The 24,882-nt window shown below is 40.3% G+C and overlaps 1 protein-coding gene across 3 annotated transcripts in view; it reads left to right on the forward strand.

Moving 5' to 3' along the window:
* LOC122178272 (heat shock transcription factor 2 binding protein) overlaps positions 1 to 22,790 on the forward strand; it is a 36,135-nt gene extending 13,345 nt beyond the window's left edge. For 2 of the 3 annotated variants that reach the window (XM_042868345.1, XM_042868346.1), the window contains exons 5-8: positions 3,604 to 3,742; positions 5,875 to 5,992; positions 13,429 to 13,532; positions 22,083 to 22,790. In XM_042868345.1, coding sequence (XP_042724279.1) covers positions 3,604 to 3,742; positions 5,875 to 5,992; positions 13,429 to 13,532; positions 22,083 to 22,291 — 570 coding nt within the window. In that variant the 3' untranslated portion in view covers positions 22,292 to 22,790. The other variant, XM_042868347.1, reaches the window with a different exon arrangement.
* Positions 22,791 to 24,882: the final 2,092 nt, after the last annotated feature.

The raw sequence follows: 24,882 nt of genomic DNA on the forward strand, positions 1-24,882 counted from the left end.
GCTTCCTTGAATCCTTACCCCAGTACAGTCTTTGTGCTGCCTTAATATTTGTGTGAATCCTGAAAGTTTAGAAAGTGTAGCTGTTTCAAATTTAGTGGATCTTAATAAATCTTCCGTGTTAAACATGAGCAGGCAGTTTACTGAAAACAAAGCAGCAGAAAAAAAAACAACCAACAAACAACAAAACCCCATCAATTATAGACAGTGTTAATGTTATAACTAATGTAATTTCACTGCAGCTGGTGGAATTAGGAGGAATCAGAAGAATAAGCCTGACAAAAATATATTTTTGGTCTTCTCGAAGCTGACATGAGAGGGAGTTGTGTTGAAGCTGAGTAAACTGATGTCACGCTTTCTTTTGGTTTTTCAGCAACATGATAGCTTTCAGTGATACCTTTTGATCATTCAAGATATAAAATACAAAAAAACTGATAGGTGGACAGATACTACAAAGCCCACCCATAGCTGTAAAACCAGAATAAAATCACATTCTGTATTTTCAGGACAGTTTATAACTGTAAGAGCAGATAATCATTTAGTGACCAGGCATTGTTTGACTTGTGAGATGGTATTGAAAGGGCACGCTTCCCACAAACAAAACACTAGCAGTGCTGTATGTGACCTTCTTCTACAAGCTGAGAGTAAAGTTAGTAGAAGCCTTGTTGAAAACAGTCTTAAATAGAAAAATCAAATAGCATTAAGTAAAAAGCTGAATTATACACTGACATACAGTTGTGTGGAAAGCCTAACTATGAAGATGCAATTCTTTTATTTCTAAGTTTATTTGAAATCCCTAGCAATCATTAGAGCCCACTGAACTGCTGCATTTCTGGTGAGGGTCATAGAAACATTTTTGGGCATAACTTGCGGAGGTGCAAGTAAAATGATAACAAAAGGTTTGCAACAAGGCTACTGTGAATTAGAGAAATGGATTGCATGGCATTGTATCAACCACAGATTACAACTGGCAGTGAGTCAGGTTATTAAAAGACGATGGAGGATTGTCATACGAAGTTTTTGGTTTGGGTTATTTTTGGACAAGCTGTGCAGCTTGTAGTACCTTCTCAGGGGAAGATGCTGTGAACTACAAAAACGTATGAGAACATGAAGAGTGCTTTCAAACTATTGCTCATATTTAACTGTGTGGGGAAGGGTGGCATCAATTCAAAATAACTTCATGCCTTGGGGAACAATGCTCAGCTTTTTCAATCACTGCACGGATATAGAAGTAGTTCTTTTATATAGCTCTGTAATGTAGATTGACTGATATGATATTTGTGACTAATAAAGCATTCATGTCGATGCGGGTTGGGCAAGTCAAAACTCGAGCAGCAAATTTCAAGTGTAACATGAATAGCTTGCAAGGCAGTGGGAGAGAAGTGCCTGGCATTTGTACTGATGCTTCACATTTCCCGAAGAACCTAAAGAAACATCCGGAGAAGCAGCATGAGTGACAGTATTCAAGTACACCTACCTGCATGTGCTAAGGACCAAGTAAATTAACTTCCATGAGGTTGTTTTATGTGTCTTTCAAAAAGACACATATGACACATACTTCAGATGGGTATTCACACCGCAGGGTGTGGAAACAGAAACTGAAGGTTTAATTTCAGAGTAACATCAAGGTTTACTTCAACATAAGACATTTTGGACGTTACCAGGTGAGCTGCTACTGCAGTTATCTGTGATGGGGAAAATCTGCTCTGTATTTTATGGCAGCACTTTTGTACGTTAACTGATGTTTTCACTGAGAAGTTACATGGAATGCAAAGGAGGGGCTCACTGCACCATTTCAGCTCAAGCACATTAATGGCTGCTCTCAGAGCTGTCCTTATCTCAGCGTCTATGGGTGAGAGATTCTTCAAGTTCCATGAAAACACTGTCAAGCTAATCAGAGACTGCACAAAGTATGTCATGTTTCTTATTTATAAACTTGACTGATCTCTGCTTCCTCATCTGAGACCTCACCACTAGTGAAATGATGGTTGTTTGGAAAGAAGGCTCAGCAGCAAGGACACCAGTGGCACCTCAATGGACCGACTAATAATTTTGCCTGGTTTCTGGTTTCCTTAGCACTCTCTTAGTACTACTCTTGCATAGTGTTCTTGTATGAATACACTTTTTTTGTAGTAGCTTACATTAGTCTGCAATACTAAATTTTCTTCCTTCATTTTCTCTTGTATCCTTTGTTGCTTAAACAATAGTCACTGCTTATGTTAAAATGACCATCTCTGAGGAGCATTACCCATGCATGTATACAAAATACATTTGGTGCAAGCAGAAGCATACTTTTTTTTCCCTTGTCTTTCCCCATAACCCCTTCATTCCTCTTCTGGGACTGCAGCTTCATTTGTGAAGAAAGTGTTGGCTCACCCTGCCTTCTATGTCCCACTGTTGGAGTCACCCCACACGAACTGTGCTGCGTTTCTCCCAGATCATGTCTTCAGTGTGGTCCGTGTGCAGCAGTGGAGAAATAAATGAATGGTATCGGTGGGTTTTAAGTATTGTGAAGATGGTAGTTTTGATAAAATACTGAATATTTCAGTCACTTTGCAAACTAAGTAGGAGTTCAGCAATTTCACAAAGTGATGGGAATTGTAGGCACTTTCTTGAGCTATTTGGCTTTTCCACTGGCTTGCTGCAGGAAGTGACGAGGTTTCAGTTCTCATGAGATGGCTTGCAAAATTATTAAGCACACCAGGAAACCCGCGCTTTCTGTTATGCTATTTTGATCGAAAAAACAGAATCCTCTGTGGGAAATAGTGCTTCAGCAGTGTTTTACAGGTCAGCATTTAAGGAGAAGCCGTTCTTTCAGTTACTCTCTGTGAGTTCTGCCTGCATCTCTGACCATGTTCTTTGATCTGCTCTGAGCTTCGTGCTGGATGATTAATTCTTCAACGGAGATACCCCAAAATGGAGCAGTATTCCAGCTGAGATCTTGCACTGCGTAGAGGAGATTGCATAACATAATTACAGGCCATGCTTCTGTTTACTCATTCTGGCATGATGCTTGTCTTTCCTAGGTGACATTGACTTAAATTTGACCTGTGACCCAGAGGAGACCTCTATTTCCTATTCTAAAGAACTGCCTAGCACGTTATTCTTCGTCTTATATTGAGCATTACATGAATCCTTTTATTAGGATCTCTGAGCATTTCATTGGTTTTCTTAGGAAATTCATAACAAGTCATGCAGGCTAGGCATCTGTCCAGTTGTCAGCTAGATAGAGTTTTGGCAAAAGTGGCTGTAGTTGAGGTGAGTATGAAATGCCTTGCAGCTACTGCAAAGCAAAGAGATAATGGTCTTGGTTTTGAGAGTAAGCATTTTGTTTAATATGCATTATTTAGAGTTTAGGATGTAATTATGCAATAATAGAGTTTTATAAACGTAGCACTGAGTAGTTTCCCTTATTCTCCTGAGATAATGGTTCCAAATATTAGAGAATTAAGCATGTCACTTGGTGTTTACCTTTTACTTTATACTGTTTTATGAGGTGACTGGATGCTTTAATAACTTTGCAGTTTGTCCAGTTTTATTGTAGGATCTAATAATCATAGTCACTGTAGTGTGAATAATTTTTTTTTTTCTCCTCCACGCTTGCAGAGCAAGGCAGCAAAGTTTTTTACTATCACTGCACAGACTATGGAGAGCTTTGTGAAGTCATTAAGTGAAGACATGAAACAGCAGGATTTGGATTCTGATGAAAATCAGTTTGTGTTAGCGTTGGCAGGGATTGTAACAAGTAAGTTAATGTTATCTCTCAAAATAGCATTTCATGTACACTGGGAATTTCTTTATTGCTCTGTATGTACCACAACAATTACAGCCTTCTGAAGTCAAATATTTAGTCAGTGTTGGTATCTTGGGTGACTTCTAGTCTTCTAAAGCTCTAGCAGATTTTTTTTAATTTGGTAACTCTGTGAGGAATTGAACTTTCTGAACTTCAGTTAAGGATGTGATGCATAAAATTTGTTCAGTTCTGAAATTTCTTAGCACTTCTGGTCAATCTGAAGTAAAGCAAGTACTCTTTCACTAGTCATCTGCACTCACCTTGCTTTGTAAATGTCAAGCAGTGTACTGTCTGAATCACAGATAGTGCTCACATCTTTGAGATGTTCTAGCTGCAGATGATGCAATCATCTCAAGGTATGTGTTCAGCATTTTGAATTTGTGTAAGAGTCTTGTTGTCAGGTGGACTCCATCTTCGCTGTCTTCTAGATCCCCAATTCAATGATCCTAAGAGAAGTAGAAGTTAATAAATGTTACTTCCACCCTAAATATTTTTTTAGAGGTAGAAAATAGATAGGAATCACAGAACAGAAGGAAGACAGAGATTGTCTCTGTATGGCTGCCCTTGGCTTGGAAGGCTATTATAGATAGGGATGATACATCAACTGCAGTGCAGCTGTCAAAATGGTATTAGTTAATGATGTGATGCAAGGTAGGTGAAACAATGGCTGTACAAGTGAATCTTGCATTAGTGGCTTTTCTGAATGTATGATTTTAGGTGCTGGTGTGCCATTAAAGAAATAAGAAGTGATATGTGGCACATTGTGCCACTGTACCAACTAAGGGTGGGATGCAGTTCTCTCCAATAGCTTCACCAGAAAAAAAAAAAAAGAAAAAAAGAAAAAAAATAGAAATAGAAGCATAGCAAAAGTAAAGTCAGAACAAATAAAATGTTTAATGGCCTGTGTGGGGGAGGATGACGGTGTTCTGCCTGAAGAGGAATCAGTGTGGTGGAACGAAATCTTGCCTCACTGAGGCTGATTTTTTTCCACTGAATTAAGTGATGCCAAGGTTTTTCTCTTTGTAATTTAGGAAAGGGGTTGCTGAAACTTAAGTATGATAAAGGATGCAGACATACAAATGATGTAGAAAGTATGAGTGTAATCCTCCTAGTATTACGTTAGAGGAGGATAGCTGGTCACTAAGTGCCAAGTAGTCAGAAGTTGGAGAACAACAGAACAGAAGTTCTGAGTGCAGTCTTAACACAGCCCAGCATGAACACACATTATGGCACCAATCCTTAATTACGTGCCGTATCCTTTGAACATCTGCTTAATTCTGAGTTTAAAAGGCCTTTAAAACTGGAAAAAAAAAAAAAAAAAAAAAAAGGACATTCATGGCAGAGAGAAACTGAGGGTACGTGAAGGAACTTTGTCATGCAGCACATCCCAAAATCTGCCCTGAATGGGAGACCAGGGAGCTGAATTCTGTCAGTCATTACATTCATGGTACTTCACTCATTTGGAGGAGGCTTGAAAGTCCAAGTTGCTTGAAGATGTTTTACACATAAGGATTTCCTGAGTTACAGGACTAGCATAAGGGAAAATACTTGAGGAAAATCTGTTTTAGAGCAGTAGTCATTGGAAATGTTTTTGCCACTTGGTTCGTGCGTGAATAATGTAGTGCCTGCAGAGAATTAGGAAAAGAACTCTGAGTAGACTTTCACAAGTATTGCAGTTGTGTAATGTGCCAGGCATATTGGATTGAGTGACTGTAAAGCAATCTCCAATTCTGTTCCTGAAAATCAGAACCTATGATGATCAGCTTTGCTTCATTCGCATGCTACTTGTAGATTTTAGGCTAGAACTGCTTGAATCCGTCCTTTTGTTTCATGATAACTGTGTTATTGCTAAAATGCTGGCCACTCTGAACAAATATTTGAATTATTGAAGTAGAATTATGAGGGAGTTTGATCAGAATCATTTGCTGCTCCGGTATTTGCTCTGATGATGGATGTAGCTTCAAGTTGATGCAGATACAATAGTTCATTCATCACAGCTGACATTTTTTTACTTGTTCTGGTAATTATCATAAAGTTATGTTTGAAACATGAATTTTATGGTGATATTTTGTGTTCTCTCACAGATGTGGCTGCACTGGCTTGTGGCCGTGAGTTCTTGGTTAGTTCAAGTCGTGACCTGTTGGACACAATGATGCACCTCCTGGGAGAGATGAAGCCAGGACTTTGTACAAAGTTTAAAGTGTATGATGACTTTTTTTTTCTTCTTTGAATGTAGATCAGTGATAAAAGCAGTGTTACCACTTTCCCATTATTATTTCCTTTCCTGGAGGTGAGGCATAACGGTTGGAAACTTTCCACAGAAGCATTCCTTGCAGATACACTAGGCTTACCTGCAAGGCTAGCTTTATCCAGGTTTTGTGTCCCTTTAAAAGACTCCTAAGCACTGTAATACTGCCCACCTACCTTAGGAGGGGCTCATTGTTTGAGGGTCAGATAAGGAAAGCATGAGGTCAAGCTTTAAAATAGAGATAACTGTGGGAAATGTAGATTTGTGGGTTTGTATTTGTTCTCTTCCACTACGAAGAATACCTACTTGCTTAAGTGAAAAAAGTGCTCTGCTAAGAGCAAAAATTAGATTACTGAATACTAAAACATTAGTAGCCAGAGGCACAGTACACTTGTACTTGTAATAGGTGCTGCCTGTAAAGGGACTTCATGACAGAGAGATGAAAGAAAAGCCCGTGTTACACCCTTCAGCCACTGAAGAAGTTGTACTTAGTAAGTGGTGGAGAAACTAAGAAAGTTGCTAGCAGTGTCTTTTTCTCACACCTTTTAAAGCTGAGAAGAATGACTTTAGCAAGCAAATTACCACAGCTTATCAAGTACTTACTATTTTGCTACACAGTGGACACTAGCCATGTCATGTCATAGAATCACAGAATCACAGAATGGCCTGGATTGGAAAGGACCTCAAGGATCATGAATCTCCAACCCCCCTGCCACAAGCAGGGCCACCAACATCCCCATTTAGTACCAAACCAGACTGCCCAGGGCCCCATCCAACCTGGCCTTGAGCACCTCCATGGACGGGGCATCCACAACCTCTCTGGGCAGCCTGTGCCAGCACCTCACCACTCTCATAGTGTAGAACTTCGTGCTTAATTTGTTCTTAAAGATGGTTTAAGCCAACATATGTGGTTTTGTTTTTATAGCTGGGCAGGGAGTGCATGCTATGAATTCATGCACAAGCTAGCTATCACAGTTCAGCTGACAAACAGCAACCTTGTCAGCCACAATAACCCGATTGCATCTCTATGCGCGCACTTAAGCAGCTTGTATGTGATGAGTATGAAATCAGGCTCAGTCCTAAATTCGGATAGGTTTTATATTGCTTAACCTCAGCTGTCTGAAAGCTAGTGGTCAAGTATCTGGTGGCTTTCTGTGCTTCCTCCTACCATCAGTGCAAAGAGATGGGGCTGTAAAATGACTCATTCAGCCCATGTTGGAAGTGAATAAGCTGCCCTCTGAAGATACTTGCCTTTACATGAAGGGTAGCGAAGAGGAAGCTGAACAGCCTGTGCTGTATGCAATAGATAGATACTTTGGGGTCAGTCGTTTCCTGTGTTTCCCAAGCTTTGGTCTTGAAGGTCAGCCTCAAAGCAAGCTAGTTAACACTTGCAGCGGTGTCTTTCTGTTAAGTCCCAACTAAAAGATTCAACTTAAGAAAGAAAAGATAGTTTGTGCCTTTGTGTATTTATGGAAAAATACTAAGAGAGGTCCTACAGTGGTTGAAAGCATGCATGTCAACCAAAAAAACAAAAACAAAAAGGATTTTCTTTAATGGGGAGGAGGGAAAGTGTTCCTAAACATAGTCAAGATTTTAAGCAAATGAGCAGCTGTGGGGTAAGATGTGATTTTTGAACATTTCAGGTTGTATTAATGTAGTTTGATAATGCAATTGGATTTGAAGGCCCTCCTTTTGAAACGATATTTTGTTTTAATTATATTTCAAAATCTGCCAGAAGACTCGCATGTGATGCTGTGAACATTGTGGCCGTACTGCACTACAAATACTGAAATACATGAAATAGAAATAAAGTACACAGAATCAATCCCATGAAGCCGTTAGGGGTTCAATAGAGCCTTGTGGTATAATAAATTGAGTGAAGTCTAAAGAAGAATTTGCACAAGAAACATTTAGATGTTGTACTGAGGGACATGGTTTAGTGGAGAAATATTGGTGGTGGGTGGGTAATTGGATGGGATGATCTTGGAAGTCTTTTCCAACCTTGGTGATTCTGTGATTCTATATACACATACAGACAGATATTTTTACAGCTCTGTCTTGTGGATGAGAATGTCCATCATTTTAGAAGGGTGGTGTATTTCTCTCAAAATGTCACCACTCGCTGCATTGCATAGAATCACAGAATTGCTCAGGTTGGAAAAGACCTTGAGGATCATCGAGTCCAACCACAACCTGACCATACTACCCTAACTCTAACAACCCTCCACTAAATCATGTCCCTGAGCACCACATCCAAATGGTTTTTAAACACATCCAGGGATGGTGACTCAACCACCTCCCTGGGGAGCCTATTCCAGCGCTTAACAACCCTTTCTGTAAAGAAGTGTTTCCTGATATCCAACCTAAGCTTACCCTGGAGCAACTTGAGGCCATTTCCCCTCCTGTCTCCAGTGAGAAGAGACCAACCCTGCTCTTGCTCTAAGCACCTTTCAGGTATTGGAACAGAGCACTAAGGTCTCCCCTCAGCCTCCTCTTCCCCAGACTAAACAGCCCCAGTTCCTTCAGTCTCTTCTCATAGGACATATTCTCCAAGCCCTTCACAAGCCTTGTTGCCCTTCTTTGGATCTGCTCCAGCACCTCAATGTCCTTTCTGAGTGAGGTGCCCAAAACTGAACACAGTACTCATGGTGAGGCCTCACCAGTGCTGAGTACAGAGGCAGGATGACTTCCCTAGTCCTGCTCACCACACCATTCCTGATACAAGCCAGGATGCCATTGGCCTTCTTGGCCACCTGGGCACACTGCTGGTTCACATTCAGCCAACTGTCCATCAGTACACCAAGGTCTCTTTCCATCAGGCAGCTTTCCAGCCACTCCTGCCAAAGCCTGTAGGGTTGCCTAGGGTTGTTGTGACCAAAATGGAAAGAAATTACTGACTTAACATTTAGGCAATAAAAGACAAAATTTGGCTTCAAATTTTCAAGGATGTGTTTGTCCTTTGCTCAGTTTTGTTGCTTTAAAATTATTTTTTAGCTTGTATTTTCAAAAGTATTTTTCTTTACTGTGTGACAAATAGGGGGAGACTGTGACTAATTCTGCACACAGCAGAATCCAACACCAAGTAAACTGGGAAGAGAAGTTCTCTTCTTTCCTTCTCTTAGTTTGAGCAATCCTGTGAGGGTTTTTTTGTTGTAACAATGTATAAATAAAACATTTAGGGGAAAAGTTTCCAATTATTCTCACAATGCTACACTATCCATATAGCTAAAGCTTCTATGTGGGTGCTAGGACTGAAATCTCATGACGTTATTTTGCCTTTCTGAAATCATGGTGTAAAAGATTTTACATGGCGTTGCTGTAGGCTTTGATCAACACTAATAATTATTAGGTGGTCAGTAAGCATTTACACAATTGTTTATGTCTGTAATTAAATTGATAGGAATCTTCAGCTTTGCTCGTGTAGCACTTGGAAGCAGCCACTAGGAATATTTCACTTTATGTACTAATCCCATCTATTAAGGAAAAGGGCCTTCACAGTGGTTTTAGCTGTAGATTTTAAAGCAGTGACAGATACAGTAGTAAACAATGTTAATTATTTTGGAATTGCCTAAATATGAAGACTGTGAGGCGCATAACTAAAGAACTCTCCACACTGGCAGAAAGCAGAAAATACTGTCTATGAAGTCATGCTGTGTGTCAGATTTCCTTCATAAAAATAGGAATTACAAAAAGTACTTACTAGCATGTGCAAGTACTGGTGATATAAACTGGTATGAAGGGCCTGGAAAAGTTTGTATTGTACACATGTGTGTTTAATTAGTAATAATATGCTACTGTAGGATGAGGCCCTTAGTGCTGGTTAGTGGGATGGGCTGAGTCCTGTTATGACCCTGCAAACCACAGCACTTTACTGGGTCACCAGCACAACTCAAGTCTCTTTTGTCTGCACATAGCAAACAAGTAAAAGAAGAATACAAACATAGCGGTATCTCTTTACGTCACTTTATTTCTAACTGTAAATGTCAAACAGATTAATGATGAAAGAAATTGTCAAGAAATATTAGCACTTTCCATTGTGAGGTATTGTTTTTTGATCATTTTAATTCTGGCTGATTAGATGTAATTACAGCTGTGCTGCTTTGTCAGGGCTTGGATTCTGGATTGCATTAAGAGCTGCAGGAGCCATATAAAAAGGAGCGTGTGGGCTTTATGGCTGCAAATTCAATTCCACAGCACCTCTCACTGCTTACTGATGGCCACTGATGCAGTAGATTTAATAATCTATTGCTCTTGTTTCTAACTACTTAAGAGCCTGAATGATCAAACTCGTAGCAGTGCAGCAGTTAATGTAGCTTATCTTTTGTTGCAGACTGAACTGAGTTGTGTTGCTTTCCTTTCCTGCTATATGAAGATATGCATGGAGACTGCTGGAAATCTTGCTGATGGCAGATTAACTTAAGCCGTGTTCACTTAAGAGTGAGATGTGAGGTGTGAAGACTGTTAGGAGTAATGTTATTTCCCTCTTGTTTGGAAATGGTGCCAGTAGGATAACAGGCAGCTTTATCACAGTCGTGAGAGATAGCAGCAGCCAAGCCAATCCCAGAACAGGGCAGAGAATTCCAACCTGCTCCTGTTTCTGTATAGTTGTTTGTATGAGACCTAGTGCTATGTTCTGAGTATCATGATGTGCTCTGTCAATGTTACAGGAGCTGCATTCTTTCATCTTCCCTTTTCGTTGTCCAGAGCACTGACTTACATGTTGTCATCTTTGAAAAATAAATAGGAATTCATAGCATCAACCGTAGCTTTTTTAAAGTACACTAATCCTGTCATTCTAACCACTGCACAGCTTTTAAGATATTCTGCATAAAAGGCAGGGTAGGAGAACATCGCTGGAAGGGGGAAAGGATATATGACAACTTCTGACTCCAGAACTTTTCAGGTGCATCGGGGTCATCTTGGCTGGAAGTTTGTAGTGGTTGAGTGTTATTCTTCACTGAGAGGGCAGTGAGGTGCTGGCACAGCTGCCCAGAGAAGCTGTGGTGCCCCATCCCTGGAGGCTGCATGGTTGGATGGGGCCCTGGGCAGCCCAATCCAGTGCACAGTGTCCCTGTCTGTGGCAGGTGGGTAGGAAGTTCCAACCCAAACCATACTACAGTTTTAGGATTGGTTTGCCTTGTTAACATCCATGGCTTTTTTTTTTTTTTTTTTTCCTGTATGCTTTCTACCATTAAGTAGAAAGGTTCCTGCTGACAGTTAGAAGAAAATGGAAATAATTCTGAGGTAAGCTCACTGACACTACCTAGCTGAAAAAGAAAATTTTACACAAAATTTGCACAAAAACTCTCATCAGAAATATGGAAGGCAGTGTGATATTATCTGCATCAAACGTTTGAAAGCAGAACTAGCTCAGCAGAAGCTGCAGGAGAAGGTTTAGTGTCAAGAAAATCCTTTGCATTTAGTGTTAGTAGTTGCTAGTGCTGAAAAGTGGAGATGTGTTTGGAGCCTCAGGGTGCCACATTTGTCCAACAATCTGAAGCAGCTAAAACTGCATTTTGGCCTAGGCACTTTGTCTGCACAAACTGGCAAAGATGCCATTTCTCTGTGTAGCATCCTATGTCTTACAGCATCACACCAGCACTGACGTAGCTGAGGCTGATGCGCTTGGTACTTGGTAGTCAGCCCCCCCCTTTCCTGATGGTTTTCAGATTTTTTCAAGTTCCTGTTCATACTGAAGGTTCTCATGTTTGCAGTAACTTAATTGGAAGCCATCTTGAGAGAAACTGGTGGGATCAGCAGGCTGGAGTCATCCTGTTCAAATACCAAGACTTCTCCAACAAATCTCATTTTCTCCTTGTAGAAACACTGAGAGTGGTTTAATATGTAACTTGTTTTCTACGCAGTCCCAAAAGAGGACTAATGCACCTCCTTATTTAGGGGGCTGATAAATTAGGAAAAACAGTTTTGGGGAGCTTTTGAAAATGTAGCTGAAATGAACGAGTTGTGTTTTTATTGTGTGGTTCACACGCTGAAGTGCAGTGTGACTGTAAAGAGCAGCAGTCTTGGCTTCAGTTTGTCAGAGGTGTCACGTTAGATTTTTTTTCAATTCTCAATTAAGTAAATTCTTTGTAGCTGCAAGACTGTAGGCGGTCTTTGTTAACCTAGAAGACAGCATATGGGTTCTGTCCTTTGTCAACCTGAATGACCGTAATAAAAAACAAAAAGAAATCACCTTCTAAGAAAATTGTCTTTTTTCTAAGGCTTTGAGGTTGCCCAAATGTCATTTGGAAACAAGTTTTGAAGAGGTGTGGGTGAGAGTAGCATTTGGCCTGTGCCAAATCCTGTGTTGATTTGTGCTAAAAGCATACTTATGGCCAAATTGAAGTCTGGTGCTGTTGTCTTAAAACAAACCAAAAAAAGGCCAGATGTCTTTCCACTTGTGAATTGAGACTAATCAATCAGGATTCCTGAAGGCAGAATGAATAGAAAAGCCTGCGATGACATTTTAAGAGATGAGCAGTCTTGTTTTTTCACAGCAGGGTCTCCATTTACAGGCCAGCAGCATCCGGTTGGATGAGGCCTTGGGCTACCTGATCTAGTGGTTGGTAACCCTGTGTACAGCAGGGGGGCTGGATGATCTTTGAGGTCTTTTCCAACCCAAGCCATTCTGTGATTCTATATTTGTGATTCTGTGGTCACGCTGCCTACCACCTGTGGCAGAAAGCAGCAGTCCAGCATAGGAAGAAGCGTGCTAAGCTGAATTGTGACTACCCATGCTTCGTTTTTTTATACTTAGAGCCTGCTCCCTTCTTCTAAGTGCTTCGGTAGGTGTAGTCACTTCCCTGTAAGAGGAGAGAGAATGCATTGGTTCTCGCTGTGCATTAGCTATGTATTACATGTGTTCTCATCTGCTGTAGAAATAAGATAATACTTCAAAGAGAATGGCCTAAGCTGTGTGTCTGTTTCAGCTGACCATAGGATTGGTGTACATAAGGCCTGCATTGCACAACCAGTGGAGCACATCCTTTGACGTTTTCTAGTATTTAGCCTACAGCCTTTCTTTTTTGTGTTTCCTGTTGGCCCTTTTACTTGTCAGAGCAAGCAGCTCTGAAATCTTCTTGCGCCCAGCACAGATTATCACTGTGAACCTGTTGTGTAGATTGTATGGGCATGTAAAGCCAAATCCTGCTTTTGTATGTTTCATGTATGTTTGATGAGCCTTTTAGGTGGCATGTTTTTCTACCGGAGTGAAATATGTAATCCTACTGTAGCTACATTGTTTTGTAGCATTTGAAACTTGTTTCTGTCCTCAAGGTATAAATGATGAGGTGACACTTCAGCATCAATATATGATGGGCATAAATAGAAAGAGATAACAAAAGATGCAAAGAAATGAAAATAAATCACTTCTTTTTCCTTTCAATTTTAGGCTAATGCTAATGTCACTTTACAACGTGAGTATCAACTTGAAAGGCTTGAAGTACATCAGTGAAAGTCCAGGTTTTATTCCTTTGCTTTGGTGGCTCTTGAATGGTAAGTTGCTCTAAGAGCCTTGTAAATTGTGGCTTCAGGGATTGTAGATTGTGGGAATATGGCAGGTACAAAATAGAAACCTGACTGTGGAAAGCTTTTGTCAGATTAAAAGTTAACGACAAAGACACACGGGGAGGAGGTGTGCATTTCCCACAACACTTCTGATACTGTATGTAATACTCCATTAATATAAAATTTATGGCCAATATTAAAAATAAAGAATGGTGAGATGTTGTGAAGTGCATCAGAAAAGTCACCTGTATTTTCGTATACCAACTTTAAAACCCGAGTGAAACTAAGATCACTGAAATACAACAAGGGAAAATGTAACTGTGTCCTGAGACATTTGGGAGAAACGTTCTTTCAGAGGCCTCAAATCCCTGTATAAGAGCCAGCTGAGATTGACGTTGCTGGCATGCGTTGGAACTTGGCTGGCAGCTGTGTGCACAGCATGTAAGAGACAGTAAGGGCTGCAATAACTACAGAGCCATGACACTGTCCTGCATGTGAACTGCAACTAGAGTTTGCTCTGTCTTGGGTTTCTGAGGTTATTGTGGCTTGTCCATGAGAATATTTTTGGTGCTCATTTGTTAGTATCAGGGAGGTTAGTCATCTTGGCACTCTGCATTGCTGTGTAAAACCCTGCTGTAACATGAGAATTAAATAGAAAAGGTAGCTGAAGTGACAGAGGTTGCATCTGCTTTTTCAAAGAACTAAATTCATGTTGAAGTTTTTGAAAAGCTTTGACTTGGGCTTGTAAACTGGAAGTTGTTTTTTCCACAGTTCTCTCAAGTATTTTAAGGTAGCCGTCCTTTTCACTAAGGAACTTACAGCTTTGCACTGCCATAGACTCTTCTGCAATCTCAGAAAATGAAGTAATCCTTGTAACGCTGTTGAAAAACACCTGTCTGTTTTTACAGCTTTTTAATGTCAGTTGAGAAAAATTATGTTCTCAGAGAGTACCCTGTGTATATCGTCCTTTGTTCTGCTGTATGTAGAAGTTGAACATATGCTAGTTCAGATTTTCCTTTACTCCGTGTTTGGCTAATACACATGAGCTTTGCTCTAGTAAAGCAAACAAGCAAGCAAAAAACAACAAACCAAAATTTCAAAAACCTGGTCTAAATGTGAGTTCCCAAGTGTGCCCTTCTAAATTTTGTGATAAGATAAAGAAGCTGATCTTGTTTGATGCAGTCTTTTGTTTGAAGGAGGCTCCCAGGTCATGCAAGAGAATAAAATAGGGCACAATTAGAAATAATTTACTACTGTTAGTGGCAATAGGAAATTTGAAAGGCTACTTTACATTTTGATACTGTTAATTGTGTGTGGATGGGTTGTGGAAGGAAAAGATGGGCATGGCTAATTCCTTTATGTGTTGATAATAAGTTTCTCTCCATACAGCAAAGGAGGAAGATGCTCAGATAACCCGCATCTGCTAGTTCAGATTTTTCACTTGAGAGGAAGTCTGCTTACTGTCAAGGGAGATGGCTGACTAGTTTGTATATTGGATGAGAGGTTGGACCCAAGATGCAGTCTTGTTCTGGTCATTTTCTATGAGATAGCTGTCATTTTCTCTACATTTAATCAACCTCTGAACTTCTCCAGAATTCAGTAGCTTTCTCACGCACTTGCTTCTCTACTGTTTCTGCAGCCAGGATCTTCACCTTCTGCTGGCCCCGATTAGATTATAAACATCTGCAGTTGCCACAGTATAAAGACTTACATTTTTTTTCCATGCAAGAGAACTGAGCAATACGGTTTGCTGTCTGTGTCTCATATACGCTGTCGTCCTACAGGAAGCTTCTTCAAAGACTGTTTTGGCTAAGGCTTGAGAGATGATTCAGCTTTCCGCAGTTCTCTAGGCCTTTATCTGTGCTTTCACTAAGAGAGTCTTCTGAAAGCATCCTCTGACTTTTTTTTAATTTTCAGCGAATCATCTTGTTTATGTCACCAATCTACAAGTGTCCATGATCTCAGACTATACATCCAGGCCAATTGCTTGTATACAACAGATAAATCCCTCAAGTTCTTTCTCAGAATTTTCAGTCATTTCCCAATCTTCTTGTCCCCCAGGGAAGAATGTCCTTCTCATTTTTCCCCTGTACTCAGCACTAGTGGGGCTGCACCTCGAGTACTGCGTCCAGTTTTGGGCCCCTCACTGCAAGAAAGATATTGAGGCCCTGGAATTTGTTCAAAGGAGGGCAACAAAGCTGGTGAGGGGTCTGGAACACAGGCCATATGAGGAGAGGCTGAAGGAGCTGGGAATGTTCAGCCTGGAGAAGAGGAGGCTCAGGGGAGACCTCATTGCTCTCTATAACTTCCTGAAGGGAGGTTGTAGTGAGCTGGGGGTCGGCCTCTTCTCTCGTGTCATTAGTGATAGGACCAGAGGGAATGGCTTCAAGCTACAGCAGGGGAGATTCAGGCTGGACATGAGGAAGTATTACTTTTCAGAAAGGGTGGTCAGGCACTGGAATGGACTGCCCAGGGAGGTGGTGGAGTCACTGAGCCTGGGGGTGTTCAAGGAAAGGCTGGATGTTGTGTTGAGGGACATGGTTTAGTAGGAGCTATTGGGAATAGGTGAACGGTTGGACTGGATGATGTTGAAGGCCTTTTCCAACCTTGGTGATTCTATGATTCTATGATTCTAAGTAAAGTAGAGAGGAAACACACGATATCTTGATTTTCTTTATTCTTCCTTGTTACATCTAAAGCAAAGAGTGGTTTGATTCAGATTGTCTGCCTGATTGACTTTTTCGAAATATGCCTTGACATTGAACACATGGATGATAAGAGAAAGGAGGCAAACCTGGTTATGATTCCTAGTGGAGAAAGAATGTTAACAACAAAGGGATTTTGTCTGTTCTACTGTCTTTAGAAAATTTGGATGAGCCAGAATGTCTTCACATGCACTAAAAAGAATTCTTAATAGCTCCTTCTGCTGGAGGCTATACTGAAACAGGCAAAAAACAAATGCTTGACACACTTTCTGAAGGTAATGCAGAACTGTATTGTAATGTAGCACTGTATGACATAGACTGTTCTTTTCCTCTTTTTTCCCCCCTTATTAAGTACTGGCTGAAAGGTGGGGCATCCTTTAATAAGCAAGAGTGATCACTGAAGAAAATAGTCCCATAGCTATGCAGCTGTTGTATTCTTGCATAGCTATCACCTATTCCTACCTGTATCTTCCCAGCCTGGTGGGAGCATGAAATATGTGGATGATGACTCAGATTTCTGTCTGTGAAGCAGCTTGTGGAATTAGTAGGTTTCTCTTCTTGTGGAGCACCATTTGTGTGTAGAGCAGCTGTTGCTGTCTTGGAGGATATAGGCAGCTTTAGTTTTCTCCATCTCCATCTGCTGTCCCTGTGTTGATATCTTGGGTAAAGGTTTTATGTAACTTTCAGATTTCAGGAAGCTCTGTCCTCAGCAGTAGAAAGAGAAGTTATATAACTTTAGATGGAAATCCTCTTGAGATTTGTCGGCATTTTTTTGCTGGTGCTTTACTTCTGCAGATGCATTAAGACTTTCAATCTGCCATTTTCAAAGAGGTAGACTGAGACTTTTCCCTGCAAAGGATCTTTTGAAGAAGTTGGAGTTAGCTCCAGTGTTACTGGTAAAGACTAAGTTTTGTTTTTCATTTTTAATCATACAGAGCATGTATAAACAAGTGAGGGCTGGAGAAAATTGGGCTCTTCACTTTTTTTTTTTATTTGTTTTTAACTCATGCATCCATTTTGTTTTTCCTTTTTTTTCTTTTTTCTTTTTTTCCACGTATTGCAGTTCTTGTTCTTGTTGGACGTATTAGAGAGGTGGAATTCAGAGAGACTATGTCAATGACATTTCCCATTCTTGCTGGGAAATTGCTCCAGGTACTTCATTAAACAAAAGACAAGAGACATATGACTAATCTTAGATCTCTCCCTTCAGCTTCCTCCACCACAATTCCATACGGAAATCTAACCTTGTTTATCCAAATTCTTTGCAAATGACGGTCTCTGTTATAAATGTCTATATGAAGCACATTCTCATTTTGCTGCCTGCAACCTTCAGTATTTGCTCTTCATGACTAATCCTGACAGCTTCTTTCTTTTCGTTTTGGATTGGTTATAGCTGTCAGAATTTTGGAAATTCAGGTTAAATGCATGGCAGCGTGCTATTTAAAAGACATCTGGACAAACAGAGCTCTGCTATTTATGAATCAGTGTCTGTATTAAAACAAATTTTGGTTGGTAAATAGAAACCTCAGTTACCAGTTTTTCCAACTCTCAGCAGTTTCATATTCTTTTTGCTGTCTTAAGAAGAGGATTACCCTACTTGTCCTTAAAGAACGCATCTATTTTCTTAAATGGAAAGATGTCAGCTCTGACACAAAAAGTCCCTGAACCACTGCTGACTGAAAAGCTCGAAAGCGGCTAGAGGAGGTCTCACTGAATACTTGCCCTTTTCCCCTGCTCTTCTCTAAGAAGCAGATTCTGTTTTTCTAAATAGAGCTCTTGGTGAGCCCTGAGAGGCTGTCATTACCATCTGAGGAGGAGTTTCTTGACCAGATCCTCCTTCTTAACATCAGAGCTGTGCAAATTGATGTTCTCCATCCTGACAGTGGTTTTCCTTTTGTGAATATATGTAAGGAACCTTAACTCTGGTGAATGCATCTGTCACTGTAAAGCACTAGTTTGGTCTCCTGTTGATCAGTAGCTATTTTGGGAGTCCTCAGATGCCCAAATTAGGATTGATTGAAGCTGGGGAATGCACCTAACAGGTCACTTAGGAGTCTGTCTGCTGCAGGACTGCATCTGTGTGAGTTCCTTTTCACGCTCAGCCCTACATGTAGCAGTCAGGCAAATTGGATCTGCATTGGCTGCTATGGTCTCCTTCCTTGAGTCTCCCTAAGGATTTCCCTGGTAAAAGTATGACAAGCATGTATCTGTAGGAGAGTGGGGATTTCTGCTGAGCTGAAGTCCGTGTATGACCATGAAAGCAGTTGCTTGGCCAGGGAACAGACTGAAGCAAATCCAGCTGCTCTGCAGGAGCTGGAGAGGATGTTTTGCAGAGCAAAAATGCATTTGCATCCATAGGAATTGCAACAGCAAAGCTGTTCTTTTTACTGCCATGATGTTCTCCCTGCTCCTTCCTCGCATGGTGTCTATGTTGCAATACCTCTTGGCTCTTGGACCAATCAGCATTATGAAAGTGTCCGGAAAACTCTGCATGCTGCAGATATTGGCTCAGCTCCACCAGCATTAGCGCTGTGGAAAGATCTTACATGGAACTAGCTGTGACCCTATCTCTCTCTATTAGACCCGCTGTGAACGTAGTCAGTTTGACAGGTTCATAAAAAGGAATGGGAGAGGTTGTCCCTTTGTGCTAGAATCAGACAGTGATTGAATTGAATTACATTAGCAGCAGTAATGGGAAGCTTTTGAAATATTGCTCTCGTACATAGGCATAGCTGTAAACTGCTTGCTGGTAATAAATCTTACACTCAGGTGGCCAGGGAATGGTACAGGCACGTGTAAATGGAGCTCATGCAGCTCAGAGCCAATTGTAGATAAGCTGTTTAGCATTGATGTAATGCAATTACTTAAATCCCGCTGTAGGGAACAGTTCATCTGAGAGCATGGTGCTAATGACAGATGTGACTAAAGTCTGTCCACGTTATCAGTTGCTTTTGTCAGTGACTGAAAGCCAGTGACATCAAACAGTGGTGCTGGCAGCTCGCAGAACGTCAGCAAACTCCAGCAGCTTCAATACCTTGTTAAAATTGCATCAGCGCTTTGTGATGGCGGTAGGCTCACGCTCCGCGTGTGATCCCCGACTGAGGCAAGCAGCTTGATTTCTTACCCTATTGCCCAGAAATAATGACTGTAGTTTTGAAGTTTTAGTGCAGGAGATGTGTGTGCTGGTTGTTGGGAGGATATGATGCAGTGATTTGATTGCAGTGGAGGCTTTTTTTTTCTTTTTTTTCTTTTTTTGATGTTGTACAAACAAGATGTTACTCAGCTAGTGTACAAATGACTAAATCTGGAAGCTATTGAAGTACACAGTGCTGAATAATGAAGATTCCTCACATTTCTTGTAACTATTCTCTAGATGGGGGTTTTAGAAAAAAACCTCCAAAGATGTTGAAGAGGGAAGGGTAAGATTTCTAGGGTTATTTTTAAAAATCCTCTTAGAAAACATGAGTATCTGTAGTAAGTACTATTTTCAAAATCATATGTAATTTTAAGGAAGTATATTCTGAGGCATATGTATTTATTTAATTCAAGGCAACTCACAACACATGCACAACAATGGAAACTGGAGGTTAGATGCATATTATGTCATCTTCTGGTGCAGAATCATTTCCTTCCTTGTTAGAGTGAGTCAAGCTGTTGGGCTTCTCTGGCTGCTGTTGAAGATTCTTCCTAGAACCTCCTCACTTATTGGAAAATGTTGTTGCTAGTCAAGCTGGGGTTCATTTCCTGATCTCCTACAGGTCCTGACTTTGTTACCCCCCCGGTTATCACTTGGTTCTTAATCAATTCTTTACTTTGTACAGCTTTTAAACTCTTGCAGATAATAGTAAAGTAAATGCATGTAACAGCACTAATAATGAAGCACTATTTATCCAGATCTTACATACATGGAGCTTCCCAGCAGCATAGCAAATCACTGCAAGTATTAATGTCTTTATTACAAGGAGGGATAATCTCACACAGAGGAAGGCTGTAATGAGCTACATAGATTTCACTCCCAAAAGCTTCTTTCAGCCTATTTAGGTGTGTTTTATTGCTGCTATTTCCAGTGAAGAAATGCAGAATAATTCTAAGTACAAATAAAGGGGGCAATAAATACATAAATAAACACATAAAAATTAAAAAAAAAAAAAAAAAAAAGGCTGGCAGGCATGAAGATAGAAAGGGATTCCATGGGCCCTCAGTCCAGAAACCAGCAATAGGAGCTGTTCTATGAGAATGGCCATTTCTGTGGTGGTGCAGCACTGATTATCCCTGTTGTTTTTTTTTTAAATACTTACTCAAATGACTTAAGTTATCCAGTGTGCCCAGTGACTAAGGATAGTCTTGCACAAAATAGCAGAAAATGCATTTTGTTGTTTGGTTTGGGGCAGTTGCATTTCCTAGGAGAAAGTAGAATTCTTTTCTCAAGAGGTTTGCACTTTAAATAGTGAAGAAAATGTGGTAGAAAATAGATACAGATCTCATTTATTGAAAGAAAATGGGGGGAAAAAAGAGAGACTGGCTGTCTTGTGGGGATAGATCAGATGTCACAATTTTTAATATTGTTCTTCGGCGATGTGACAGTGGGAATTGCTTAAAAATTCCATCTGAACAGACAGTTTCATGCTTAAAGCCATAGTCATTTTCACTGTCCACCTTATTCCATTTTCTCCCTTGGATGCTTTTACATTTCCCCTTATGCTTTAATGGGTAATTCTCCTCACCCCTTTTCCAGGTTGTAGGTGTCACTATTAAATAAGCCAACAAATAAAAGAATTTGCCTCAGCCCGCCAAACATTTTTCCTTACAACTCAACACAACATGATCTGTTGCTGCACCACATTTATGCTCCTCCAGTGAGAATTTGGTCTCTGTGGTCATTTCAGGTACTTATTTCTCCCCACATTCCAGCACATGGCTTTATTGAAGGCTGGCTGAAGATTGTGCATATTAACAACGAACACATAAATGATGTATGGCAAATGGAACAAATAACTTCTTCAGCTGTAAAACTGTATTATACATTTTCATTTGGAATATGCAGAATAGAGAATTGCAAAAATTGTGCTTTCTATGAGATGCTTTTGCTAAAATTATAAGCAACTAAAAGCAAACGGACTGTTGTGAACAATGAAAAGATAATGCTCCTAATGTTTGAGTAATTAAAAATGCATCTTGTTTTCCTAACAGTAGAGTTGTTATGTCTTCTTAGCTTAAGCCACTCAAAGGTCTTCCTTGGTAAATTTCTCTGATGCAACAATGCTGATCTTCAATACCCATTTCGCTTTCATGTAGACTGATTTAAACTGAAAGGTTGATGTGTTGTTGCCAAGAAAGTTTTGTAAAGATAAATGTTGTATTGAGCTTTGAAGGAATCTGAAGGCTTATGTAAAAAATTAAAGGAAAGCATTGTGTTTTACTGCTGATTTGATTAGTTGGTCTGTTTGTTTCTTAAGTCTAATTAGTCATGGGGTAGAGCTTGTTGTGCTCTTAAACTGTATTGCATCCAACAGTATATCTTGGTTACTGACTGAGTAAATTTAAGCTGATAAATTCCCTTATTTGTAGCCTTTTCAACATCTGAAAGATAAAAGAGAGGTTTCTGGCTGTCTGTTCCTCCCAAACACAACTGAATAAATGCTGCTGAAGAGGGCAGAGTTGTTGTTTCAGGTTCCTTCTGGAGCCAACAAGCCAGCACCAAATGGCATCTGCAGATTATGACACTGTGGTTATTCCCAGCCTGTGTGTTGAGCCGTGAGAAATGGCAGCATACTATTTTTTTGGGGAGGCTCACTTCTAATAAGCACTGGATTCTTTCCTCTTCCACTTCTAGACCCGGATACTGAAGTTTGCCTTCACGTTCTGAGGCTCCTCCAGTCTGTGATTCTGGAGCCAGAAGTATTAGCCAAGTCAGCCTGTGAGATGCGTGATACTTTGCCATTTCAACGTATCATTACACTGTCAAAGAGCCGCAATGCGGAACTGCAAGCACTTGCAAAAGAGCTACTTGAAGATCTTAAAATACTTGAGTATGAAGCATAGAAGAGCTCTGTGACACCGACTGCTTATGTCTTTCCTGTATTTCTGTGCTGCGGGAGTTATTGGTAATTGTCTTGACAGAAAAATTCCCTGCATAAGTTTCTCTGACAAAATTTCTTTATGAAATTAGGCAATCCAGGTACAATAATGCCGAGGAAAATATGTTGGGTTGTAAATGTCCAAGTGGGCAATCTGGTAGAGATGGGAAAGGCTTCATTTCTAGGAGCGGAGTTTCGTTGATGATGGATTTCCAAAGTGCTACAGGTTATGTTGTCTGTTTATCACATGCAGGGAGTAGAATGGTCATCTCATCTGTGGATGACGTGTCGTTTATTGGAGTAGTAAGTAATCATTTCGGTCCATCCTTAAGATCTATTATACTGGAAGAGAACCTTGTTGCTTCTCATAATTCTGTGTCAGAATGCATCCCAAGTTCTAGTTTTATTGATCTTATTGCTCCTCTCTTTTTGCATTTTAATAAAATAAATTTCAAATTCTTTAACATGTGATGGATTCTGTTTTCGAAATTTGCATTCAGACTCACTGGAACTGCAAGTCAATCCATTTTATGGCTGCCAAGCATGCTAGAAATCGAGCCATTGTTTTTTTCAAAAGCCCTGAAAAAAGGATATTAATTACTGTTGTTTGTGGTACCCAGTGTGCAGAAGATGCTAGAATTAACAGCTTCTCTGTCATGAGCAGCGTTGCATTCCCTCAAAACTGTGCTGCTAGAGCTGCTTTGTATAACTTGCTTACCTCAGTGCTACATACAGACATTTGTGTGCTTTGTACTGGTAGAAGTTACACGTGTATTTTAGAAAAAAAATGTTGTCCATTTCTTTGATGATAGAAACACAGCCAATTAGCTGTTTGAAGGAGTAGCAAATGAGAAATGCAATGCTGTGGTATCAAAATACTAAAGTTATGGCACATCAACTGTGTAACTAGCAAAATACAGAGTGGACATCTTTTAATCCAACTGTAAAGAAAACATATAGGATTTAAATATTGTCTAAGTATAGGTGTGAAAGCATTTCCAATAGACTTTTTTTGCAGAATGATGAATATTCACAGTTGGAAATGTCATATACCAGCTGGAAAATTGGAAGTAATTGGCTCAAGCATTACAAACAGTAGCTGTCTGATTTGGGACTGTTTCACATGAAGATACAAGTCTCACACAGAAGGGTTGCACAGGGTTCTGCAGTGTCTGATTCAAGAGTACATTGAACTTGCCAGGTGCCAATTTTTGGAAGACCTTAAATCTTTTTTAAAGTGTGCTTTCTTTGGATTTGTTTTCTTATCTTGCTATCCTGGAGTTTAATCCTGAAAGGATCAGAGTGATAACCTGTAATTTCCCAGAATATCAACTCATGAAAGTGTTTGGTTTTAAGAAACACTATGGGGCGTCCACTTTTAATTTAATGGATATCTGCTCATGATGGTCTTTCATCAAACTTTTGGAAGCCAATAAATAGCATTAAAAAGAAGAAAACTAGGTCAGCGAGCAGAACTGGTGAAGCCTCACGTCCTGTAGACTTGAGACTTTCCTTGAACACCTTTCTGTCCCTTCCAGCCCTTCCATTATGAAACCACATCCACCCAACTGACTGCATGGAGTGTGCTAGGTGAGGGTGACGTGGATGCTCACGGTCAGGTTAGTAACCTGTGGCAATGGGCTGTCAGGCTGCTGCCAAGGTGGGTGCACCCCAGTCTGCCAGCTTTGCCTTTAGAAGGTTTTTATAGAGATCTCTATTGCTGTTTACCCTAACTCTTCATGGAGCTCAAGGGAGCTTCTTTGAGAAGTCATCTCTTCTGCCAGATTTGCTGGGAACTGACCAACAGATTCAACTGATACAAGAGCGACTGGCAATGCAATTGCACCTCATTTCCCTATGAAATCAGGAAAACAAAACAGTCAGGACTTTTCATTAGTTGTATGTCCACTGAAAACCTCAATTGTGCTCAGCACTTAATAGCCAAGTTAAAATAGATGATTCCCAGCAGGCTGCTCAGATCTGATGATAAGTTTTTAATTGTCTCTCAGATGGTTTATTTTTCAGGCACAGCTCACCAGGACCGCTTCTTCAGAATCAAGCAATCAGTGATCCAGCCAGCTTAAGAAGATCATTTTTTTTTTCTGTCCTGAGGGTTTTATTATGCAAAATGGATGAAAAAGAGACTCACTCCATCTGTGAAACGTTTCCAAGTTGAACATGGAACGCAGTATGACTGGTGTGGTCCAAGACCTGTTAACATAAACATTGTAAATCTCAGGTTCTATTTTGCTGAAAAGTTTCAACCTGAAACTGAGAAACTAGGAAGTTTTACTGGTTTAGAACCAGAGTTCAGTGTATGGTTTGGAAATGCTGGGTTTAGAATGTTGCTTTTTCTGCATCCAACTGAAAGAAAAAAAAGATGTGATTATTCTGAATAGTAACTAATCAGCTGATCACCAGCTTGCAGGAGAAAAGGCAGTTCAGACAGCCAAAGCAGCAGTTTCTGTAGCCCTGTTCAAAGCCTGGAGTTATTCCATTGAGCTTTTCCTCCATTGCACAATCTCAGAGTTTCAGTGAAGAAGAAAATACAAGTTT

Source organism: Lagopus leucura, unplaced genomic scaffold, assembly GCF_019238085.1.
Source record: "Lagopus leucura isolate 7727_CA_CO unplaced genomic scaffold, USGS_WTPT01 Super-Scaffold_100001, whole genome shotgun sequence".
Taxonomy (NCBI): domain Eukaryota; kingdom Metazoa; phylum Chordata; class Aves; order Galliformes; family Phasianidae; genus Lagopus; species Lagopus leucura.